Source organism: Hemiscyllium ocellatum, chromosome 11 (genome assembly GCF_020745735.1).
Source record: "Hemiscyllium ocellatum isolate sHemOce1 chromosome 11, sHemOce1.pat.X.cur, whole genome shotgun sequence".
NCBI classification, from domain to species: Eukaryota; Metazoa; Chordata; class Chondrichthyes; order Orectolobiformes; family Hemiscylliidae; genus Hemiscyllium; species Hemiscyllium ocellatum.
The window spans coordinates 95472951-95497908 of NC_083411.1; the positions used below are offsets into that span (position 1 = coordinate 95472951).

Here is a 24958-nt window from a genome sequence, read left to right on the forward strand (position 1 = left end):
TGCAGAGTGGGAGGGGGAGTTGAAATGTTGGGCCACAGGGCGGTGTGGTTTATTGGTGCGGGTGTCTTGGAGATGTTCATTAAAGCGCTCTGCTAGGAGGCGCCCAGTCTCCCCATTGTAGAGGAGACCGCATTGGGAGCAACGAATACAAGAAATGATATTAGTGGATGTGCAGATAAAACTTTAATGGATGTGGAAGGCTCCTTTAGGGCCTTGGATAGAAGTGAGGGAAGAGGTGTTGGCGCAGGTTTTACAGTTCCTGCGGTGGCAGGGGAAAGTGCCAGGATGGGAGGATGGGTTGTAGGTGGGCGTGGACCTGACCAGGTAGTCACGGAGGGAACGGTCTTTGCGGAAGGTGGGGGGAGGGAAATATATCCCTGGTGGTGGGGTCTTTTTGGAGGTGGAGGAAAGGTTGGCGGATGATTTGGTTTATGCAAAGGTTTGTAGGGTGGAAGGTGAGCACCAGGGGCGTTCTGTCCTTGTTACAGTTGGAGGGGTGGGGTCTGACGGCGAAGGTGCGGATGTGGACGAGATGCGTTGGAGGGCATCTTTAACCACGTGGGAAGGGAAATTGCGATCTCTAAAGAAGGAGGCCATCTGGTGTGTTCTATGGTGGAATTGGTCCTCCTGGGAGTAGATATGGCGGAGGCAGAGGAATTGGGAATACGATACGGCGGAGGCAGAGGAATTGGGAATACGATCTCCTCACCCCCACCCTCCTCTAACTTATCTCTCCACGTTTCAGGCTCACTGCCTTTATTCCTGATGAAGGCTTTTGCCTGAAATGTCAATTTCGCTGCACTTTGGGGCTGCCTGAACTGCTGTGCTCTTCCAGCACCACTGATCCAGCTTGGATATTTAAGGCTAATATACAAAAGGATCTCTATTGGTCAGGATGATGTAAAGATATTGTTGTAGTTTGCTAGACGTCACACACATCATGTAGTCGGAAAACCCAAACTATCCATTAAACCTGTGCCTTTGATTCCAATACCAGATTTTAACAGGATCTTAATAAATTGTGTAAAACCTCTCCCTAAAACTGAATTGGGAATTCATATCTTTTCACTTTCACGGAAGCTTAAACCAGAGTTTCTTAAGAATTGTCTTTTAGGGAAAGCAAATTGCAAAAATGGCAGTGGAATAGTTAGTCAAATTTTCATTTACAAAGTAAGGATTATCCAAGGAAAACAATCAGATCAAGCTTCAAAATTTTATATCACAAATATTCAAAGATATATTAATTAATCAATTTATGTCTTCAATTTATCATTGACAATATCAAAGAGACTTGGAAAGATGGATTCAAACTTTAAAGACCGATAGTTGTGCTTAATTTAAAAATAAATGTCCTAATGATTGGGATGAAGGAATTGCCTTCTTACTGTTTACCAGTAGGGATGTCTCTCAGTCCACATGCTTCAACCTTTTTGAACTGATATATGGGCAATAGGTGAGAGGACCCCTTAAATTAATCAGAAAAAAAACAACAAAACTCAGAGGCAATACTTTTCAATTATGTGTAAAGTTTCTGAAGCAAATTAACGATAACACGGGAATTGGTCAAAATGTGTTTGAAAGTGTTCAAAAATTAAAACTAAAAGCAGAAAGAGGTCAAAGCTCAGAGCTTTGTAGCTGGAGCCACGTTGTTAGTATTGTTAGCCATTTTCAGAAAGGTTTACTGGACCTTATCAAGTTATAAAAGAACTTTAATTCTGTAAGTTTGCTGTCAGTGTGGCTGTAAATTTAGTAGTCTGATCTCACTCACTCATGGTGTTGATGAAGGCTGAGTAGAGTTCCTTGGGGAGGAGAGGATCTGGCATGTCCCGCAGGAACTCTTTCAATAATGCTGCGACATCATGGACACTGTGTTCTTCATCCAAAACAACTTGCAGACCTTGATCAAAATCATCTCGCAGCTGAAGCAACAAATATTCCATTCAGTAGTGCATCAATTCATCAAAAACATACCTTATTTGAAACAGAAATTTGTGCCAAATTCAATCTAACAATTCATTCACAGGTCAACTCATTGGTCAGTCACAAATAGATCAGGCAAAACATCACAACATGTGTTCACATCCTGGTGTAAATAAATTAACACTAATTTAACATTTTATTTTACCTATTTCAATATTCTTCTTGATTTTCATTCCCCCCAATACTCCACTTCAACCAATAAAACCCTATTTATTTTGAAGACTGTACCTTGCCCAATTTGTCATAATTTTCAAAGCTCATCATTAGGTGCTTTCAAACAATTTGCCAACAGACTTTATAAAAGACCTATAGAGCAGCACGGTGGCTCAGCGGTTAGCCCTGCTGCGTCACAGCATCAGGATCCTGGGTTCGATTCCAGCCTCAGGCGACTGTCTGCGTGGAATTTGCATGTTCACCCTTTGTCTGCGCAGGTTTCCTCCGGGTTCTCGAATTTCGTCCAAATGCAGTCCAAAAATGTGCAGGTTAGGTGAATTGGCCATGTCTTCCAGGGTGTAGGTTAGATGCATTAGTCAAGGGTAAATGTAGGGGAACGGATCTGGATGGGATACTCTTCAGCGGGTTGGTTTGGACTTGTTGGGCCAAATGGCCTGTTTCCACACTGTAGGGCTTCTATAAAAAAACCTGTTCCTACCTTTGGTCAATAACCTTGACTTGGTTTTCCTTTTTTGAACTAACTGGTGTTCAGTCGAGAAACATTTGCTCAATAGAGTCTGAGGATCCAAATTCATATCATTTCATGTTATTTATTTGTACAAACTGGTCACAAACTGGTTGCATTTTATTTCATAAAGCTCATTCTTTTAGAATGATCAAGGAAATTTGCAGATGTTTACAGCACAGGAGGTCATTCAACCCATTGTGTGTGCGTTAATTAACAAAGCTCTGACTACACTAATCCCATTTTTTAGCTCTAGGCCCATAGGCCTGGAGGCTATAAAAAGTAAGTGACTATCTGTACACTGTTACAAATCACATAACACCAGGTTACAGTCCAAAAGTTTTATTTGGGCACCCTAGCTTTCGGAGTGGTGCTCCTTCATCAGGTAGAGCAGGACCAATTTAGGATTGTTCAATATAATCATTACATTTGCACAAAAATAAAGTCATTTGCTACAGTGTCTTATGGTCTTGTCCATCCCAGGCCAACACCAGCTCCTCCACATCTTACCTGTACACTGTTTAACTTAAATACCTGTTGAATGTTATAGAATTCCCCATGCTAACAGTGTAACCTCACATTTACCATGTCAGAACCAGCTAGCCCGCACATTCCTGGACACTACAGAGCAATCTAGCATGGTCAATCCACCTAACTGGCACAGCTTTGGACTGTGGGAGGAAACAGGAGTACCTGGTGGAGGGGTATGAGGAGAATGTGCAAACTCTAAACAGACAGTTGCCAATGGCTAGAATTGAACCTTGGTGCTTGGCGCTGTGAAACAACTGTGCTCACACAGTTATATGAGTTTTTGACTTAACCACTCATTAAGACTCATTCCAGAATCCCATCATCTTTTGAGTGAAAGTATTTCTCCTAAACTCTCCTCTTACATTCAAAGGAAGGGATAAAAGACGGTGACCCCTCCACTGTGCCTTTCTATTCACCCTATCTACACGCCTCAATCTTTTATACATCTTTCAGCTCCTTTATCAACATTCACTGCTCCAAGATAAACAACCCTAGTCTATCTAAAGGCTTAGATTTTCCTCTTCCTGTCTTTTACTAAATCTTTGGTCAACCAAATTAATAATCTCGCTATGTGTTTCTGTATTGAGTTTTGATTTACAATGCTCTTAGGAAGTACTTTTGGAATAGTGAAGAATACATTTGGCATGCTTGCCTTTATTGGTCAGTGCATTGAGCATAGGAGTTTGGAGGTCGTGTTGCGGCTGTACATGACATTGGCTCGGTCACTTTTGGAATACTGTATTCAGTTCTGCTCTCCCTGCTATAGAAAGGATGTTGTGAAACTTAAAAGGTTCAGAAAAGATTTACAAGGATGTTGCTGAAGTTGGAGGGTTTGAGCTACAGGGAGAAGCTGAATAGGCTGGGGCTGTTGGAGGCTGATGGGTGACCTTATTGAGTTTTATAAAATCATGAGGGGCATTATGGGATTTATAGCCAAGGTCTGTTTCCCAGGGTAAGATAGTCCAAACCTAGAGGGGATAGGTTTAAGGTGAGAAGGGAAAGATTTAAAAGGGAGCTAAGGAGCAACTTTTTCACGCAGAGGATGGTGGTGTATGGAAAGAACCGTTTGAGGAAGTGGTGGACTCTGGTACAATTACAACATTTAAAAGGTCTCTAGTTGGGTATATGAATAGGAAGGGTTTGGAAGGATATGGGCCAAATGCTGGCAAATGGGTCTAGATTAATTTAGGATATCTGGATGGACAAGTTGGATTGAAGGGTCGGTTTCCATGCTGTATAGCTTTATGACTCTATGACTATTCCTGTTTAGTTCTCACCCCTCTTGATCAATTCAAATAACAAAATATTTGCCACATCATCTTAAGCTGTTCTCTCCAGTATTTTGGCTTGAGCACATTCTTCAATGAATTGAGATATTTTTCACCAACCTGTTAGAACACGTCACTGGTACGTGAGCTTTGAACCAAAAATTCTGGACCAAACATAAGGAATCTCACCTGTGCTCCACAAAAACCCACAAATGATTGAATTTGCAGGTATTTTCTGATCAAACTGCTGAGATATTATAACACACCTGTGGGGTGCAGGTGAGATTTTGAACCCAGATCTTCTGGCCCATAGGAAGTTGCACTAGCCCTGCACCACAACAGCCATCATTAATTTTACAGATTTTTTTCCAATTAACTTGTCCAGGGACTATATTGCATACCTCTGGAGCAGGTGAAACTTGAACTCTGGCCTCCTCACCCAGAGGTAGGGATATTACCAATGTGTCGTATGAGACCCAGTATCAGTGAAATTACATTTTGCCAGTGTTAAGGGTCAACGGTCATCATCTGTGGCAGACGATAAGGATTCCCTTAACTACCTGATATGAGAAGCTCTGTGGTGCAGTGCTAATGTCCATACCTCTAGACTAGGAAGCCTGGGTTAAAGTTGAACTAGCTTAAGAGGTGTGTAATAACGTTCCTGAACTGTTGATTAGCAAAAACCAGTAGAACTCCATTCAGACTACCTGAACCATAATGAATGCCAGTACAGTGAACTGCCACATAATAAAGGTGTAATAAGAGTTTCCTGGATAATAAGAAATTATTTGCAACTTGTTTCTCAAGTTAAATATCTAAATGACTGAATGTAAATTACTTAGTGCTCTGTCAAACCACACTATGTGTCCACTTCTGGTCAGTGAGCCCCATGGAGGCATTCAAGTCCCAGAGAGGCACACAGATCCACAAGGATGATCCATGACCTTAGCAGTTTGGGTTATGAGGAAAGATTGGTGAAATTTTACTATTTGTCTTCAAAAGTTGAAGCCTCATTAATCAAGATTGTAAATGGTACAGAAAATGTAAATCTGGAAAATTACTTCAAAACAAATTTTAAGAATATTTTCAGCAGCTAAAGACTTAAACCAGTAAAAGTGAAATTAAAATTGATAACACCAAAGCCTGAATTTTACTGTGGATCACAAGCACCCAGCTGGTTCACAGTTTGAAATGCTGAGAAGTAGCACCTACTTGGCAACTTCACAATAAACAGCCCAGTGTCTGGCCATGACTGTGTCTGCCATCCAATTATAGGAGGCTGAGCTCCTGATGCTACTCGTCCAACTAGAGGGCTGGCAGCTCTGAAACCTCAGCAGCATTTTTTAAGGGGGAGTTCTACTAAGGTTCAGGAGGACTGGATCTCTAGGCTCAAAGAAAGGAAATTATGAAGCTGAGTGGAAGATAGTTGAGGAGAAAGTGAGGTCTGCAGACGCTGGAGTATCAGAGCTGAAAATGTGTTGCTGGAAAAGTGCAGGAGGTCAGGCAGCATCCAAGGAACAGGAAATTTGACATTTCGGGCATAAGCCCTTCATCAGGGAAGATAGTTGAGGCTGCAACTGCTATCGTCAGTGCCTGTGGCCTCATCTTTCATTTGTTGAGCCATGAGCCTCCAGTGGAACTGTTTTAGAATGCTGTGCCAACATGTCTCCCTCTTATTTTACTACCTACTCCAACACTCCACTCTTGGTACTATCAAGATTGAAACTGTCACATGTATATTTCAGTTCCTCTGTGCACAAATATTGATCCACACATGAACTAGATTTTTTGGATCAAATTGAAAATCCTGAAAGCATTTAACATCAAAACTGATTTTACAATGATGGGATGCTTTTAGGCTGAACACATTAATAAAATTTCCAACCATACAATAAAATATCGTGGGAAGGTGGGGGCTCTGTATTGAGTGACATTTTAGTAGCAATGACAGGAGTCTGGAGGTGGGTTGATGGCAAGAGGTCATGTAATGACATCTTCTGGAATATTCCCAGCTCCACTTGGGAATTACATCTCATAGATCATGGATCACTGAGAAGTGACTACCAATTTAGTTTTAAGCCAATATCTTTCCACCTGGAACACTCCAAGTTTTTAAGATACCATTTCAGTGCTGCTTCATTGTGAAGTAATTTTAAATCTTGCGTGCTTCTCTGTTTTTGTAAAAGCAAAAATATGCACGAAAAACCATAAGTAATTATAAATGAGCAACTCAAAATAATGGCAGCAATCCAGCTCACCAATTACAATTGGAAATATAAGCAGAATATATTACCGTACAATGGTGTTGCACTTATGAGTATTTATCGAATATCATTTAACTTAATTTCCACACTGAATGTGTTCGTACATAGTAATGGATGTTTCATGAACATTAGATACTTGGGTTACAAACTGTCCTACTGATCTGTTTTTATGGCCAATTTTCTTAATTAATGAAAAAATTCTAAGTTTAGTGGAAAATTAATTATGCAACCTATTTACCTACTGTGACCAAATTGTTTTGCCACTCTGGAAGTCAGCCAGACCAGGAAGGGATAATCCTAACCTGCCAAGTGATTGACAGTTCCCTGCAGCCACACATACAGGTTTCAGTAAGGTTAACCTTTACAGAGGGAGCTAATAGCTGAAAATGTGTTGCTGGTTAAAGCGCAGCAGGTCAGGCAGCATCCAAGGAACAGGAAATTCGACGTTTTGGGCACAAGCCCTTCATCAGGAAGCTAATAACATTGCCAAAGAAAAGGGCTGGGGAACAGATTGATACTGTAGGTTCAGTGAAACATCATATGATGTCAGGTGAACTGGGCAAATGGTTGGCTATCATGACAAAACTTAAAAGGTGTCACAGCAACACTGCCTTCAATGCCAACAAGGTAGTTACAATAGGGGAGACAGGCCGCCTACTTGCAGGGGGAGACAGGCCGCCTACTTGCAGGGGGAGACAGGCTGCCTACTTGCAGGATGTGGCCTCCTCTATATTGGGGAGACAGGCCGCCTACTTGCAGAACGCTTCAGGGAACACCTCTGGGACGCCCGAACCAACCAACCCAACCACCCCGTGGCTCAACACTTTAACTCTCCCTCCCACTCCACCGAAGACATGCAGGTCCTTGGACTCCTCCATCGCCAGAACATAACAACACGACGGTTGGAGGAAGAGTGCCTCATCTTCCGCCTGGGAACCCTCCAGCCACAAGGGATGAACTCTGATTTCTCTAGTTTCCTCATTTCCCCTCCCCCCACCTTGTCTCAGTCGATTCCCTTGAACTCAGCACCGCCCTCCTAACCTGCAATCCTCTTCCTGACCTCTCCGCCCCCACCCCACTCCGGCCTATCACCCTCACCTTGACCTCCATCCACCTATCACATCTCCATCGCCCCTCCCCCAAGTCCCTCCTCCCTACCTTTTATCTTAGCCTGCCTGGCACCCTCTCCTCATTCCTGATGAAGGGCTCTGGCCCGAAACGTCGAATTTACTGTTCCTTGGATGCTGCCTAACCTGCTGTGCTTTAACCAGCAACACATTTATCAGCAAGATAGTTACAATCCCATGGACTGAATTCCAGCTTTTCCTGGCTGCACAACAATGACGGTAACTACTGCTAAATTGCTGAAGAGTTCTGAGTGGATTTGGCTTGATTCCTAAAGTCCAGTGCAGCAGTTCAGAGTTTTGTTTTTGCTGACAGGGAATTAAATGTAAAGAATGGGGAAATGGGGACGAGCCTTGGCAGAACGAAAAAAATGGATTTTTGAGCTATGCAGAGTAAACAGTCGTAGCACCGCTGTGCTTTGTGAAAAACGAAGGGGAAGTGGTGGCCTGGTAATAATGTCACAGTACGAGTCAGGCAGACTATTGCTGTAGTGACGTAGGTTCAACTTACAGCATGGCAGCTGGCAAAATTTTTAATAAATCTGAAAATTAAAGCAAATCTCAGTAATCATGACCATGAAGCTATCATCAGTGTTCTAAAAGTACATCTGATTCACTAATGTTCTTTAGCAAAATAAATCTACGCCCCCGATTTGGCCTGGTCTAATAGTGACTCAAGATCAACAGAGTAATGTGGATTATTCTCAACAGTTCTCAGACATGGTCCAGAAAACCACTCAGTTCAAGGGCAGCTAAACATTCGCAATGAATGTTGGCTCACCAGTGATGGCAAAATCCCATGAAAGAATAAAGAAAAAGAGTCTGAGATTGTCCCAGGCAAACTTGAACATCAGGTCACTAGATTTTTGGTAACTCTGGTTGGAAAAGCTAAGGTGGAGTAAATAGAATATTTAATTCTGAATTGAAGCCTTTTATTTTAATTACATAACAGGATTGCTGTTAACTCTTAACATCATTGTTCATTTTTGGCAACTTGTTTCACTTGGTGAAATTTCTGCTATTATTGTCCAGACCAATATTTCATACCACAGAGAGTAAAGCAATTAATTCTTGCTCAATATTAAAACTTCATAGATGACTACTTTTCCAGAGAGATTCTTTAGCCTGTCATTTGCTCTATTATTTCTTGACTTTTAAGCCTCAATACTGTTGTAGTTTTTTCCTTGGAAACATAAAAGTTGTGCTAAATAAATCAATTTGTCAGTGCATTGAATATAAGAGTTTGGAGGTCATGTTGTGAATGTACAGGGTATTAGTTCAGTTACTTTTGGGGTATTGCATGAAATTTGAATCTCCTTGCCATAGGAAGGATGTTGCAAAACTTGAAAGGATTCAGAAAAAATTTACTAGCATGTTTCTAGGGTTGCAGGGTTTGATCTACAGGGAGAAGCTGAATAGGCCCAGGGCTGTTTTCCTAGGAGCGTCAGAGGTTGAGGAATGACCTTATCGAGGTTTATAAAATCATGAGAGGCATGGATAGAGTACATAGGCAATGTCTTTTCTCCAGGGTGCAGGAGTTAAAAACTAGAGAGCATAGGTTTACTGTGAGAGGGGCAAGATATAAAAGGAACCTAAGGGGCAACTTTTTCACACAGAGGGTGTTGTGTTATGAAATGCACTACCAGAGGAAGTGGGTGGAGGCTGGTACAATTACAACATTTTAAAAGTCACCTGGATGGGTAGATGAAGAGGTAGGGTTCAAAAGGATATGGGCCAATTGGTGGCAAATGGGACTAAATTTATATAGGATATCTAGTCAGCATGGACAAGTTGGATTAAAGGATCTGTTTCCATGCTGTACATCTCTATGACTGTAAATTTTTCAGATAAAATAGCAGCTTCTTTTATCTGGAATCCCTCTCAATTGAAATGCACTTCATGATTTGTAAACTTTTTATTTACCTGTCGAACTCTTTTCTTGGAACTTCCAACTCGAAAAATACCAACTGTTTGAAGACCTGAAGAAAAATAAATGAAAATTTTTTAAAATGTTACTTTTGATGGGTGAGCTTTGGAAATGATCAACATTCATAAAAAAATATAACATTCTATAGGACTTGCAAAAATATTCATCAGGTATCCTTCCGCTTCTTTCCTGTAATCCTCCCATTTGCGTTTGAAAGAACTAACTGAATTGGTATTAGATCATGTTTTTAAAATCTAATTTTAAATGAGTAAGGCAAAATGATAAAGTAAGCAGCAAATATTAGCTGTTTAGAAATTAAATTAGGAAGGTGAAAAAGGAGAAGGTAGTAGAAAATAAATTAGAATAGAGGAGCAAAACAAAATCATTATGCTAATGGTATTCCAAACTACATCATTCCTAATTATTATATTGAAGAATAAAAATAAGACCAATAGAAAATCTTTCTGAGCTCTGAGTGCATGGACCGGAATTCATACAAATTGTAGGGTCAGTGGGAAGCTACCTCATTTTTTTATGGAGCCCTTGTCACTACAATATCTACTTACAACGTGGAAGGAGATTGTCCAGGCCCCTACACAAAGACTGGAAATATCAGACAGGCAAAGGTAGCCTAGATGAGGAATTTATAGAATATTTTCAGGATAGTTTCTTAGAACTGCAGGCTCTATTTGATATTGTGGAATTAATTAATGCCCTCATGATGAAGATATCCATAAATAGCAATATTTACAGAATTCTACAGTCAGTTTGAGGGCGAGATGATGAGAAAGGTGGTTCCAAGACTAGTATTTTAAACTTGGAAACGGGAATAATTGTGGCACTGTATAAGCAGTGAAAGTGAAAAGCAGATTATGTTCAAGAATGGATCAATACAAATACAATAGTCAACATTTAAGGAGATATTTCAGAATGCAAAAAAATTATATATTTCAATTAGGAACAAATATCCATGGTTAATTAAAAATTAAAGGTAGTATGAAACTTGACAAAATAAATGTAACTGCAAAGATGTCAGAATACATATAAAAATAACAACTAAAATACTATTGAACAGGGAAAAAGTAGAGAACAAGAAAAGGTTAGCTAAAAGCATAAAAATAGAGTTTCAATTGATAGTTAAGAGTTTACAAAGTGAGCATTAGTCCTGTGGAAAGTAAATTTGGGGAATTATTGATGGAAAATCCAGTAATCACAGATGAATTATAGTAAAATACAGAGTGGCTAAACTACATCTTCAGACAATCACCATGAAATATCCTATAATGAGATGATAAGCCACAACCATATAATTTGCTGCCACCAATCCTCCTTATTGCTGTTAGCCCAAGTTCCTGATACCAGCGAGGACAAATGCTGCTGCAAATCAGCAGCAAATGACAGACTCAATCTTCAAAAAACAGTAAAGATTTCTTATATATTACATTCTATATCTATGATATATGGCAGCTTCCTGTGAGACATGTATCTCAACGATAAAGAAAGTCTACGTTACTGTTAGCTACTAAAGCATTCTGGTACACATAAGAATACATTGGAGGTTGTATAATTCCTCTCAAGAACAATCCTTTATATACTGATGGCTGGAACTTATCTCATGATGTCAGTTAACCCTTTCAGGTACTATCTTATTCAATGTCTCTCCCCAAGATTTTTCTGGATGTTATATTCATTATATATTTGATTTAAATGATTCATGCCAGTCAAAAACAATCACCTATCACTTTGTGTCACAGAAACTTTCTACACAAACAAGAAACAATCTTGAGTAGTTGAAATCTACACCACACAATCTCTCGGTGTTCAAGTTGAGAGAAAATCTCCTGGTATTTTTAGCAATGTCCAATTTCCACTTCCATCGAGAGAACAGCCAATGGTGAGCTTCAAACCGGCTTCTACAGGAAAACAACAAATATGGACCAAATACTGAACTACAGAAGCAATCATCCCAACATCCACAAATGGAGCTGTGTTAGAACATTATTTCAACAAGCCACTACACACTGCAGCACAGAGGAACTACAAAGAGCAGAGGAAAATTACCTATACAATGTATTCAAAAAGAACGGGTACCCAATGAACACTGTCCACCGATTTCTCAGCAACAAACCCAAACAAGCAGACAAAACACGTCCAGAAGCCCTATCCACTCTCCCCTATATCAACGACATCTCAGAAATGTCTGCCAGACTACTCAGACCTCTTGGCATTATGGTTGCCCACAAACCCACCAACACAATAAAACAGCAGCTAATGAACTTGGAAGACTCAATACAGACAACAAGCAAAACTAATGTCATTTACAATATACTTTGCAAGAATTGTAACAAACACTACATTGGACAAACAGGCAGAAAACTAACCACCAGGATACATGAACATCAACCCACTCTCACTAATATCTTTACATACAGATGAGGAAGGACACCACTTCGACTGGGACAACACATCCATCCCAGAACAAGTCAAACAGAGACATGCATGAGAATTCCTAGAAGCATGGCATTCCAACCGGAACTCTATCAACAAACACATTGACTTGGATCCCACTTACCACCCCCTGAGGAAAAGAATGGGAAATGATATCACCACAGGATATGACATCACTGCAAGAAATGACATCACTAACCCAAGGAAACCTAAACATATAAATAGAAAGAGGGCCATACCACCAGTGCTTCATCTGGAGGATCACTAATGATGTTACCTAGTAGGGTGACAAAACCTCTGAAAACGAACCTTCCAGCTCAGTGAGCAAACGTACATCCAGCACCTCAACCTGAGCTGCAAAACTTTTCAAAACTCGCTGAAACCAACTGAATTTATGAACTCAGAAGGCAGAATCTTTGAAGACCGTGAATGACATGAGTCATGGAGTGAAAGTTGGGAAACTCACATAAGATGACCAGCAAGGAGATTATTGCTGTCAAAGGAACTAAGTGTTGAGCATTTCTTGTCAGTGAGCAGGAGGATGCCTATCTATTTTCATGTATTGACATTTCACCTCATTAATATTCATTTAGTCTCTCTGACTTTGCACTGAGGCATCTTAATCTCACACCTCCGTACATAGCAAACACATTGCAACCAAAAGTATATCAACCAAATAGAGTCATAGAAATGTACAGCAAGGAAACAGAGACTTCGGTACAACTTTTCCATGCTGACCAAACATCCTCAATTAAGCCAATCCCATTTGCCAGCATTTGGCCCATATCCCTCCAAACCCTTCCTACACCTACCCATTCTGATGCCTTTTAAATGTTGTAATTCTACCAGCCTCCAACACCTCCTCTGGCAGCTCATTTCATACATGCACCTCCCAAATGACCATATATCATACACTAAGGACAGTACATCAGTCAAAATAACACTGAAACATTTCTGTAAGCACAAAACTGTGGAGAGAGGTGGTGGTATAGTGTAATGTTACTGAATTAGTAATCTTGAATACCATGATAATGTTTTAGGACAAGGGTTCTAATCCTATCATGGCAAGGATCAAGAATTTATTTTAAAAAGCTAGTCTAATGGTTACCATGTAACCATTGCTGACTGCCATATGAAAATCCATTTAATTCATGAACATTCTTTAGGGAAGAAAATCTGCTATCCTTATCTGGTCTGGCGTACACGTGACTCCAAACTCACAACAATCTTAACTGCTCTCTGTCCGATTTGGCAATAAATGCTGACCCAGCCAATGTTTCCCGATGAATTTTTTTTTGTTTAGAAAACTATGTATTTACTTTAATAGAAGTGTAAATGTTTGTTGCTGCTTACCATATTTTTCGATATGCTGACAGCATTGCTGCACTATTCTGGGGACCTGCCGGAATATGGGGTTTAAGCTGAGCTTCTTTTTGGTTTTTCTTACACTTTTCCTTTCCAGTTCCAATGGCAGAGAGAGCTGAAGGGCTTCCAGCAATCGTGACTGGTTGTCGTCTAGGTCAGTGATGGAATCAACAGACACCGCACCCTGAAAAACAAAATTTATTCCACATTCCAGCTGAGTGACTTAAGACCACAGGGGTGTAACAATACATTAGTCTGGAATATAACTAGAAGCTCCTAATGAAATCCAGATACTTGCTTTAAATAAAACAGCAAAAAAAGAAAGATTGCAAGAATCCTTGTTGCATCACTGATCGCATAAGTGGAGCTGGGATTCTTGTGAATGATAAGGCATGTTACTGGGACTGTTGAAAAAGGTATCTTGATTTATGTTACAAATAGATCAAGTGGAGTGGTTAGCAGCAAGTGGATGATCTGAAACTTGAGCTAGATCTGGGGAATCTTCAAGTCAAAATTGTAGTGAGAACTCAATAAGATAGGGATTTTAGGATGTGCAAGAGTTTCAGTTATGTGCAAACAATCAATAATAGATTAAGAGGATTGAGAAGAGTTGTATGATGTAAAACCTTGAAAATTTCAGGAATTGGTTTTAGGTTAATGTAAGCAGTGCTTGTAGATGTATGGCTAAATGAACATTTGGATCAAATGGCCACTGTGACCATTGTGTCTTCATTCAGTAGTTAGGTCCAATAAAGATTAAATATTTTCAAAAATCTTAATGTACATAAACATTTCAGTGTTCAACAAGTTGTTGCAATCATCAGGAATTATCTAAAACTATTCTGTATCATTTTGTGGCATACTTATCATCCATTCACAATGAATATTTATTAGCTTATCCAAATTGGCTTCTCACATTGGAAAAGTAACGTACCCGTCTGTGGCCTCGAGAAAGATTATCCAGAAAAGTTGGAGAGAGGGGTTCATTTACTATTTCTGACAGGAATGCATCACTGTCATATAAATGTTTATGTTGCTTCTCAGCCCGAAATCTCATTACTGTTGACTCCAAGTCAAGGCAGTCTCTGCGGCCTTCCTTCATTGCGTCTTGCTTTTTCTTACATGCACGGTCATTGAGGATGACTTGTGATAAAGGAATCCCAAACCCTAAAGGATATGATTCTGCAAAAGGAAAGGAACAATGCTAGGTTAGATATCTTAAACCTTTTTCTAAAGTCTACATATTTCCACATTCACTTGACTAAGATTCTGATAGGAGTCAATTGGTTTTCACCTTTGGCTAGTAGTCAATTACACGATAGCATGTTTTATGATTTTCAAGCTTATTATCTATTTACTCTTGTCTCTTGAAAGCATTACTGTCTACTACCCAGGCCTATGTCTCTTTTCCACCTCTTAAATCTGGAAGCTCATTAGATTAGATTACTTACAGTGTGGACACAGGCCCTTCGGCCCAACAAGTCCACACCGACCCGCAACCCACCCATACCCCTACATTTACCCCTTACCTAAGACTACGGGCAATTTAGCATGGCCAATTCACCTGACCCGCACATCTTTGGACTGTGGGAGGAAACCGGAGCACCCGGAGGAAACCCACGCAGACACGGGGAGAACGTGCAAACTCCACACAGTCAGCGTCTGAGTCGGGAATTGAACCCGGGTCTCAGGCGCTGTGAGACAGCAGTGATAACCACTGTGCCACCGTGCCACCCACAACAGTTTGGGCTGCCACACTTAGAAAGGATATGAAGACGTTAGAGTGAGCGCAGCGAAGACTCACAAGAGTGTGATGAAGAATCAGTAGTTTGAAGACCTTGAGACAGTCTTCCTATCATCTAATAGCTTTTGAATTCAGACTTTCAAATTTTTCATGCAAACTGAACAGCAGCAGTTTATTTTTTTGACATTTTTCATTAGGTATTGCAGGATTTACAATAAATATATCAGCACAGCCATTCCAGTGCCTGTAAAGTAAACAGCACTTCAGAATGAAGCCAGCAATGGCATTCAATGATTACTGAATACCTATATTTTCTTAAAGGCATTATTTTAACCCAATAATTAATTTATTTCACAGTTGTCATTAAAATAACACAGACTAGTAAATCTAGTCTTAAATTATTTAAATCAACCTTTTAAAATATATTCTTGACTTAAGCTAATCCTGTTCTGTCCTGCTTATCATTGTCCTACAGCACAGTGGATGTTGTGAAACTTCTTTTGATACTCTGTCACATTCATTATCAGGGTTCTTAAAAAAGGCTGAGTTCTGTAAGTTTCTTGATTAACAAGAAAAAAGGTGAGACATGCAACAAATGGTGGAAAGGAAGCTTTTTTTATTCCATTAAATTGATTTAAAATTGAACATGAATTTTAAAGAAAATTAATCTTTTCTGAATCAAGCACACAAGATGCAGTTGGTTCTGCTATAACGTGGATTTCTTCAATGCGAATGAAGAATTTTAACCATTATTTGTAGAATGTGAACTTTCCTTACCTGTACTGGCTGTAACGTGATTTTGTCCCATTGGTTTAAATAGTGTTATTACGCAATTTTCTTATAATGTGGGATTGCACGGAGATGGAACTATTGCCTTATATTAGAAAAAACTGTAGTTTGGGACAAGTGAACCTGGTTAAAGTTAATATCCCTCTGAAGTTAATTTCTGTGTTGGTGACCATCAAACTATGAGAATGACATAAAAACCATCTGGCTGTCAATTAGTTTTTGAAAGGAAATCCAATGCCTTACCCAATCTGGCGAAATGATTTCAGACTCACAGCAACTGAGTTGATTCTTACCTGCCCCTTCAAATGATATGGAGAAGTTACATAGAACATAGATCATTGCAGTGCAGTACAACCCTTTGGCCCTTGATGTTGCGCCAACCTGTGGAACCAATCTGAAGCCTTTCTATCCTACACTATTCTAATTTCATCCATATGTTTATCCAATGACCATTTAAATATCCTTAAAGGTGACGAGTCTATTACTGTTGCAGGTGGTGCATTCCACGTCCCTACTCCTCTCTGAGTGAAGAAAATACCTCTGACATCTGTCCCATATCTTTCAGCCTTCAATTTAAAGCTATGCCTCCTTGTACTAGCCAGCACCATACAAGAGAAAATGCTATCGCTGTCCACCCTATCTAACCCTCTGATTATCTTATATGTTTCAATTAAGTCAACTTTCAACCTTCTTCTCTCTAACAAAAACAGCCTTAAGTTCCTCAGCCTTTCTTCATAAGCCCTGCCCTCCACACCAGGCAACATCCTAGTAAATCTCCTCTGCACCCTTTCCAAAGCTTCCACATCCTTCCTATAATGCGGTGACCAGATCTGTATGCAATATTCCAAGTGCGGCTGCACCAGCATTTTGTACAGTTGCAGTATGGCCTCGTGGCTCCAAAACTCAATCCACGTACCAATAAACACTAATACACCATACGCCTTCTTAACAAGCCTATCAACCTGAGTGGCAACTTTTTGGGATCTATGTATATGGACAACAAGATCTTTCTGTTCATCTACACCATCAGGAATCTTACCATTAGCCCAGTACTCTTTATTCCTTTTGCTCCTTCCAAAGTGAATCACCTCACACTTTTCCATATTAAATTCCATTTGCCACATCTCAGCCCAGCTCTGCAGCTTATCTATGTCCTTCTGTATTCTGCAACATCCTTCCACACTCCTACAACTCCATTGACCTTAGTGTCATCACAAATTTACTAACCCATCCTTCATCTAGTGGCCCCAAAACAGATGCTTTCACTACACGACTAGCGACTGAACTCCAGGATGAAAATTGCCCATCAACCATCACCTTCTGTCTTCTTATGGCTAGCCAATTTCTGATCCAAACGGCTAAATCACCCTCAATCCCATACCTCTTTATTTTGTCCAATAGTCTATCAAATGGGGAGCCTTATCAAATGCCTTACTGAAATCCATATACATCACATCAACCGCTTTACCCTCATCTCAAAGAACTCAATAAGATTTGTGAAGCACGACCTACCCTTCACTAAACCGCGTTGACTATCCTTAATCAACTTATTCCTCTCTAGATGATTATAACTCATATCTCTTATAACCTTTTCGAACATTTTACCCACATCAGAAGAAAGGCTCACTGGTCGGTAATTACCAAGATTGTGTCTACTCCCCTTCTTGAATAAGGGGAAAACATTTGCTATCCTTTGTTACACAGTTGTATTTAAGGTGACTCAACATCACCTTTCTAAAGGCAATTAACGACAGCACTGCATGTTGACTTTTCTAGTGACACAAATATTCTGCAATTTTCTTTTTAAATTTTGAGTGGGATCTTTAATCTTTGGGAACTTAGGGTAGAAAGTGGGAATGGGTATAAATGATGGTGGTTGAAAATCTGGTGAGTGACAGTAGTGGAAGATGGAAGTAAGAACATAAGAGATAATTGGATTATTTATGGTCAGGGCGAACACAAGAACGTCAAATGATTACAATTGAGACAATGAGAAGAAAGAGTGCTAATTGGTTGACAAGTTTATTCTGATTGGCTAAAGAATTACCGTCAAGAAAGTAATTAGATTACTTGCAGTGTGGAAACAGGCCCTTCAGCCCAACAAGTCCACACTGACACTCCGAAGAGCAACCCACCCCCTTACATTTACCCCTTCACCTAAAACTATGGGCAATTTAGCATGGCCAATTCATCTAATCTGCACATCTTTAGACTGTGGGAGGAAACCCATGCAGACACAGGGAGAATATGCAAACTCCACACAGATAGTTGCCCAAGGCAGGATTTGAACCCAGGACTCTGGTGCTGTGAGGCGGCAGTGCTAACCACTGTGCCACCATGCCGCCCAAATGGGGGCTAAAAGGTTTCTCAATCTCTAGGGTAATTCACAATAAGTGCATTGAAAGGATTTAGTATATTGCTTTTGTTTGCACATGAATGCATGTAACTTTTGACAGTATAAATGATTCGCATTCCCTCTAAACTACACTGCATGCAGCATTTTCGAGGATTCACACATACCAATCAGCCAATGCATTCACTTCTACTTTCTGTAGCTGCTTTAGTACATGAACTTGGGATGTCCAAGAATGTAGTTTACGAGTTTGACTGATTGTTCTAAATTGGTTGTAAATGCCGCTATTTATGTTTGGAATTATTCAGCAAGTGTTGCCCAAACAGGCAGTTACATCTAACAATAGATGTGTGTGTTTTACAAGCAAGGGCTGGGTGCTTATAACCTGTATTCTGCTTATTGGAAACAAAGAAAGGGGCATGCTTTCTGATTCAATCAATCAATTGCTAGAATGTATAACCTTCACGCAGCCACTGAAATTATAATATCCACTTTCAGAGCTGATACTGGTCTACATCAAATTACCCTGGAAAAGCAAAGTAACTTAACAAATTTGGACAACAGGTTAAGCAAGCCATTTCAGTTGCTACACTGTCGTCAGTATGCAAGTGTCATTTTTCAGGAGGAGGCTGCTGAATTCTACCATAGGGGTTTGTTAGCAATTCGAACCGCTTCAAGATCACAAAATAACTAATTGCAAATGAGAGCCTTACAGGTTCCAGTGTACCACGTGCAGAATATCAGAAATGAGACAGTTCCATAGTAAAGAGAGCAGTCAACACTTACATCAGATGACATTTTTACTAAAGTCATTGATAAAGTGAGACATGGAGAACTCAGAGAAGGAGGGCCATGGAATGAATCTAAATGAACCTTTGCCATAGTCGACATTATGCTGATGTACGCAGCACATGTTGTATTGTCAAACTGTATTCGGAGAGCATAAGCATGCTTGGATTAGTCAAACCTTGTTGCTGCTCAACTCCACACTACAACACCCTCCACCCCCCTCAAAGAAAAGTAGCATACAATATCACAGTATGTCATTAAACATGTACAGTTCAAGGTTAGAGGAAATTGGCTCTGTGTCACTGTGGGTTGTATTTGTAAATTGTGGCCTTCAGGTGAGGTTGCCTATAATTATTATTCCTTCACAGAGGTGACTATGATCACTTTTGGTACCAAAGTTGCTTGTGGCCAGGATTGCTATTCAACTGAACTGGCTACTGCTCACATTCCAAATGCAGAATTGAATGATTACAAATATCTTAAATCTATACTGTGTATGTGTTGATTAATGCAGCTTGAAAGACCTCATCATCCATAAGATCCTAAATGTTCAAACAGAAAGTAACTTTTTTTTTAAACTCATTCCGGTTGTGGTCAGAACCATTTTTCATTTCCATTGCACATTTGCAATTTGGCTGAGGATGGAAGGTAACATAGAGTATTGCAGACTGAGGGATAATCTCAGTGAGTCCACCATCTTTCTTTTCTTCTATGTAATCCTTGTTAATCTCATCAGCTATAAGTTTACCCAACACTTTCATTGACGTCTTCATCTTCCCATATTTCCCAAATTCCAAACCTACATCTCAGTTATGTCAACCATTTAATGCATTACACCACCATCAAACCAGTGACAATGCACCTACCCTGCAATCCCTGCTGTATCTGTATCCTCCAATGCACTATTATCCCCTACATGTATGTGTTGAGTTGCTCTTCCCATCACAATAATCATTTCCTCTCCATTCAAGTATGCTATCTCTGACCCTTAACTTGGCAACCAGAAAAATGGCCCCCTGATAAGTCCCCTTTTTTCAATGCAGGACTGACCATGACCTGATTGACTTGAAATGTCAGTTCTGATGAGTGACCAGACCCTTGACAGAGCACTATGATTTATTGTGTTCCAATACATGAAAAAATACTCGTCCCTGTGTACAAATTGGCCTGTCAGCTGAATTACAATAAAAACTGTTGGTGAGCTCCAAAGTGCAGCGTTGAAGTGGTGAACTATATTCTAATTGACTTTGAGATGTATCGTGATTTTGGAGTGAGTCTGATGTATCCAGTGCTGTTCTGCTTGGAGAAAGAATGCAGGAGGCCACTGTCCAGGGAGTGAGCCCCAAGATGATGTTGTAGATCTGAACTGTGGAATTTCTTCAGCCAGAGAGTGGTTATTCTGTGTACCTCATTGTCACAGAAGGATGTGGAGGCCAGGTCATTATTTAAGACAGGTTTTGATGGATTCTTGATTAATAAGAGGATTAAGGGCTGTGGGAAGAAGGTAGAAAAATGGGGATAAGAAACACATGATCAAATGCTGGAGCAGATGCAACGAGCCAAATAGTCTAACTCTGCTTCTATATCTGATAGTTATGATGCTATAGAAGGGATAGACAGCCTTGAGAGTGAATGGCTTATGTCTGGTCCTATTTCTTAGCTTACGTTCTTGTATTCACCTTAGGTATGAGCCAAAGAATTTTTCATTGGTTTCTATGGCTCTTTGCTCTCATCAGTGCTTGTGAGATTTTTTTATATCAACTCACAACAGGCATATTTAAAGATCATGAGAATATTTCATTGAATTAATGAATTTCTCATGCCTTATGCTTGACAGTAGAGGCATTTTTCTGGCCCCACGCTTCCCTGTGGCGTATGAACAGGAAGATTTAAATTAAAAAGTAATCATGGGGTTATTGATTCAGCTGTAAAGACTGTATTTTACTCTTCTACACTTCTTATTTTGGATAGAAATGGGGAAGGAATTGTTTTCAAACCTAGAACTGTTGCACTCTTTGAAAACAACCAACTGACCTTCATTGTAAGTGTTGCTTCACACAGCTGCTTGTCTGAGCAGTCATGGCAGAAGATTTACAGAGCCAAGGGTTGTGTACAAATGCAGACTTGGCAGATTAAGAAATAAAAAGTCTCTTCTCCTGTCCACCGACTGCATCAAAAGCTCTGGCACTGATTCTGGAAGTTTGGGTTCACTCTCTGAACTTAAGCTGTCAGCCCGCCCTTGGAAAGTTTCCTTGATCTTTGTCATCTCTTTTAAAAAGGTGCTTTTTGTCTTTAATTGCCATCAGTGGAGCTCAATTACCTCTTCTCCAATATACCTCTTGACCATCTCACATTTCCTTCTCACATGGCCAATAAGCAATATTGACATTCGTTGCAGTATTAATAGCAGAATAAAAGTACATAACCAGAAAGAGAACTAATTCAACTTAAACTGCTTCTTTACAACAGGACAGTCTTTATTTATGATCATGATGGATCTGAAAAAGAAGTTGCTGGTTTGGAGTCTTTAAGAATTTCATTTAGCCTTGTACTGTTATTTCCTTTAGTCTTAGTAACAGTCAGTACAATGGAATGTTCTTCAATTTTATTGCATAAAAAAAGGAATGAAGGAGAGGAAACGTTTGCAAGGTATGGGATTAAAATTGATTCATGAGGTGCACATCTGGAATAATAATGTTATCTGTGTATTGCTGTCAATTACCAGTTAAAAATTAAATTGAAATTTCAGTGGGGATGTTGCAGTATTTTGAAAGCATTTTAGTGTAAAGATTGATTGATATATTTACAGTTGCATAGAAGAAATCTTACAGGGCAGTCATTACAGATTTTCAGCCAGGAAAGGCAACAGCAGCCTTTATAATCAATTGCAAAAATATTTATAACTGCAGTTGTCAGACAGGATTTTAATCTTGAATCAAATATTTAATTCTCTTGCAATGGTGCCAAACTTGTAAATTGCAAAGGCATGCAGAAAAGTTGGAATCAACAGCATTGAGGGTAATAATTTTACAAGTGAGACTGAATACATTTAGGATCTTGAAAAGTCGTCTGTAGTCGACATGACCAGAAATACGTTTTGTGCGTACATTGTGTTTAGAGAAATTCCACGTCAGCAATCATTTGACAAAACAGGCTCCTATTTTATTCTCTCTTAAGGTTTATGATACATGCCTGGATGCCATTCCTCAAGTTCCTCTAGCATATTGACCAACTGACCATTATTTGTATGAGCTGAAAATGTGTTGCTGGAAAAGCGCAGCAGGTCAGGCAGCATCCAAGGAACAGGAGATTCGACGTTTCGGGCATAAGCCCCTCTGATTCCTGAAGAAGGGCTTATGCCCGAAATGTCGAATCTCCTGTTCCTTGGCTGCTGCCTGACCTGCTGCGCTTTTCCAGCAACACATTTTCAGCTCTGATCTCCAGCATCTGCAGACCTCACTTTCTCCTCGAAGATTCTTTGTATGAGCCAACAAATAGTGCTGTCGACTTTTAGCCAGGAGAGGATCACGGGTTTGTCCCATTTTATCCTCCTTTATATTTTCTAGTAATAGTTTGCTTTATACGGATCAACTGCACTATGTTTTTTTGTCATCATCTTCCCGAGGCCATTACCATTTTAACTGGGATCAATTGATTCAAGATGCACCAAAATTTCTGTCTAAGAACTCCCAATATATTCAAATTTTTCGTGAGCATTGCCAATGGACCATCACAACTAGCATACCCTTTCATAATGCGTTGAATGTGCTGGTGTTTATGCAGGTCATGGAAGAAAGCTGCAGAAAGCTGAAACTGCAGGGGGTGTGCTGGGGGATATTGTTGATTGAACAATATGGTCAGACGATCAGCTCCAAGTTTGATAAAGCCTAGTGGCATACATGGTCATGTTCAGCTCAAGCATGCAGAAGTGAAAAGGAACTGGGCAAAGATCCAAGCCACGATATTTCTGATGAAAGGCAAATAGAATAATATTATTCTTGTCAATTCAGAGCACCAGGAGAATTTATTTGATGATGTTGGGTTTGATTTTGCATAAGTAGTTGTATACACTAACAATCAGAAATTTGATGATCATACAGGAATGTGGTACCAATAGTAGGATAAGGTCATGGTGGAGTCATGTAGTCATGCCAGGAAAAGCAATTGCAGAGGGTTTGTTGCTTATGTTGGGAGGATTGGACAGAATGGAACATTAGAGAACAATGACACAGAGGTGGATCAAGCAAACACATAATGGGGTGCAGAAGCCCAATTAATGAAAAAATTGCAGTGGAGAAGAGGATTAAAAATGATGATACCCTGAAATTCAAGTGGCACATGATATATCTGGCTTATTAGGGGCAGGATAAAATCACAGTAAAAGCACTTACTCAAAGATAGAAGGGAGCACAAAATTCCTGACCCATTCACCATAAGAAGGATTGCTTCCACCTGCAATGTGATCTTTTCATAACTCAAACATATTTATCATAGCAACTTGTAAGCTGCATTGACTGAAGAAACAAAAACTCTGATTTTCAATTCAAGACTCTAAATATGAAGGATCAAGAGCGTAGTCGTGGAGGGTTGTTTTGTAAACTGGAGGTCAGTGACTAGCAGTGTTCCACATGGATCGGTACTGGGCCCACTTTTGTTTGTCATTTATATAAATAATTTGGATGAAAACATAGGAAGTCAGTAAATTTACAGATGCCATCAAAAATGGTGGTATAGTGGTCAATGAAGATGGTTATCTAAGACTAAAAGAAAATCTTCATCAAGTGGGCCAATGGGCTGAGGAGCGGTGGATGGAGTTTAATTTGGATAAATGTGAAGTATTGCATTTTTGTAAAACCATCAAGGACAGAACTTATACAATTAATTGTAGGACCCTGGATAATGTTATAGAGCAGAGAGACCTAGGGGTTCAGATACATAATTCTTTCAAATTTGTGTGACAGGTAGAAGATGTTTAGAATGGTTGCCTTCATTGCTCAGACCATTGGGAATAGGAATTGGGTCATATTGATGCTGTACAGGATATTGGTGTGGTCTCTTCTGGAGTACAGTGTGCATTTCTGATTGTCTTGCTCGGGGAAGGATATTATTAAGCTGGAAAGATAACAGAAAATATTTACCAGGATGTTGCCTTTAATGGAATGTTTAGTTGAGGGAGAGGCTGGGACTTTCTGGAATGTAAGAGATTGAGGGTGACATTATAAAGGTTTATAAAATCATGAGCAGCATAAGTAAGCTGAATAGCAAGGATCTTTTCCCTAGCATGGAGGAATTTAAAACTAAGGGACATATTTGAAATGTGAGAGGAGCAAGTTTGAAAAAGACAGAAGGGGAAAGTTTTTTAACATAAAGAATGTTTTCTTTTGTGTGGAATGAACTGCCAGAGGAAATGGTGGATGCAGGTAGAGTCACAACATTTAAAAGATATTTGGATAATTACATGAATAGGAAAGGTTTGGAGGGATATGGGCCAAATGCATGCAGGTGAGATTAGTTTAGTTTGGGGACATGGTCGGTGAGGATTAGTTGGGTCTGTTTCTATGCTGTATGACTCTATGACTCCAAGTCAAAACCTTTTGTCCTTTCCTCATTTTATTTTTGCATCTAACAGGATTTAACATTAATAACCATAAATGTAAAATCTCAGTGAAGGAGCAAAATTTCTTTATGCAGAAACAT

The 24958-nt window shown here is 39.7% G+C and overlaps 1 protein-coding gene across 2 annotated transcripts in view; it reads right to left on the reverse strand.

The window, feature by feature from the left end:
• Nucleotides 1-24958, reverse strand: part of arhgap36 (Rho GTPase activating protein 36) — a 230383-nt gene that overhangs the window by 26972 nt on the left and 178453 nt on the right. For both annotated transcript variants that reach the window (XM_060832279.1, XM_060832280.1), the window contains exons 4-7: nucleotides 14521-14768; nucleotides 13575-13770; nucleotides 9770-9825; nucleotides 1769-1919 (exon numbers count right to left, since the gene is read on the reverse strand). In XM_060832279.1, the coding sequence (XP_060688262.1) occupies nucleotides 1769-1919; nucleotides 9770-9825; nucleotides 13575-13770; nucleotides 14521-14768 (651 nt within the window). The remainder of the gene's footprint in view (nucleotides 1-1768; nucleotides 1920-9769; nucleotides 9826-13574; nucleotides 13771-14520; nucleotides 14769-24958) is intronic.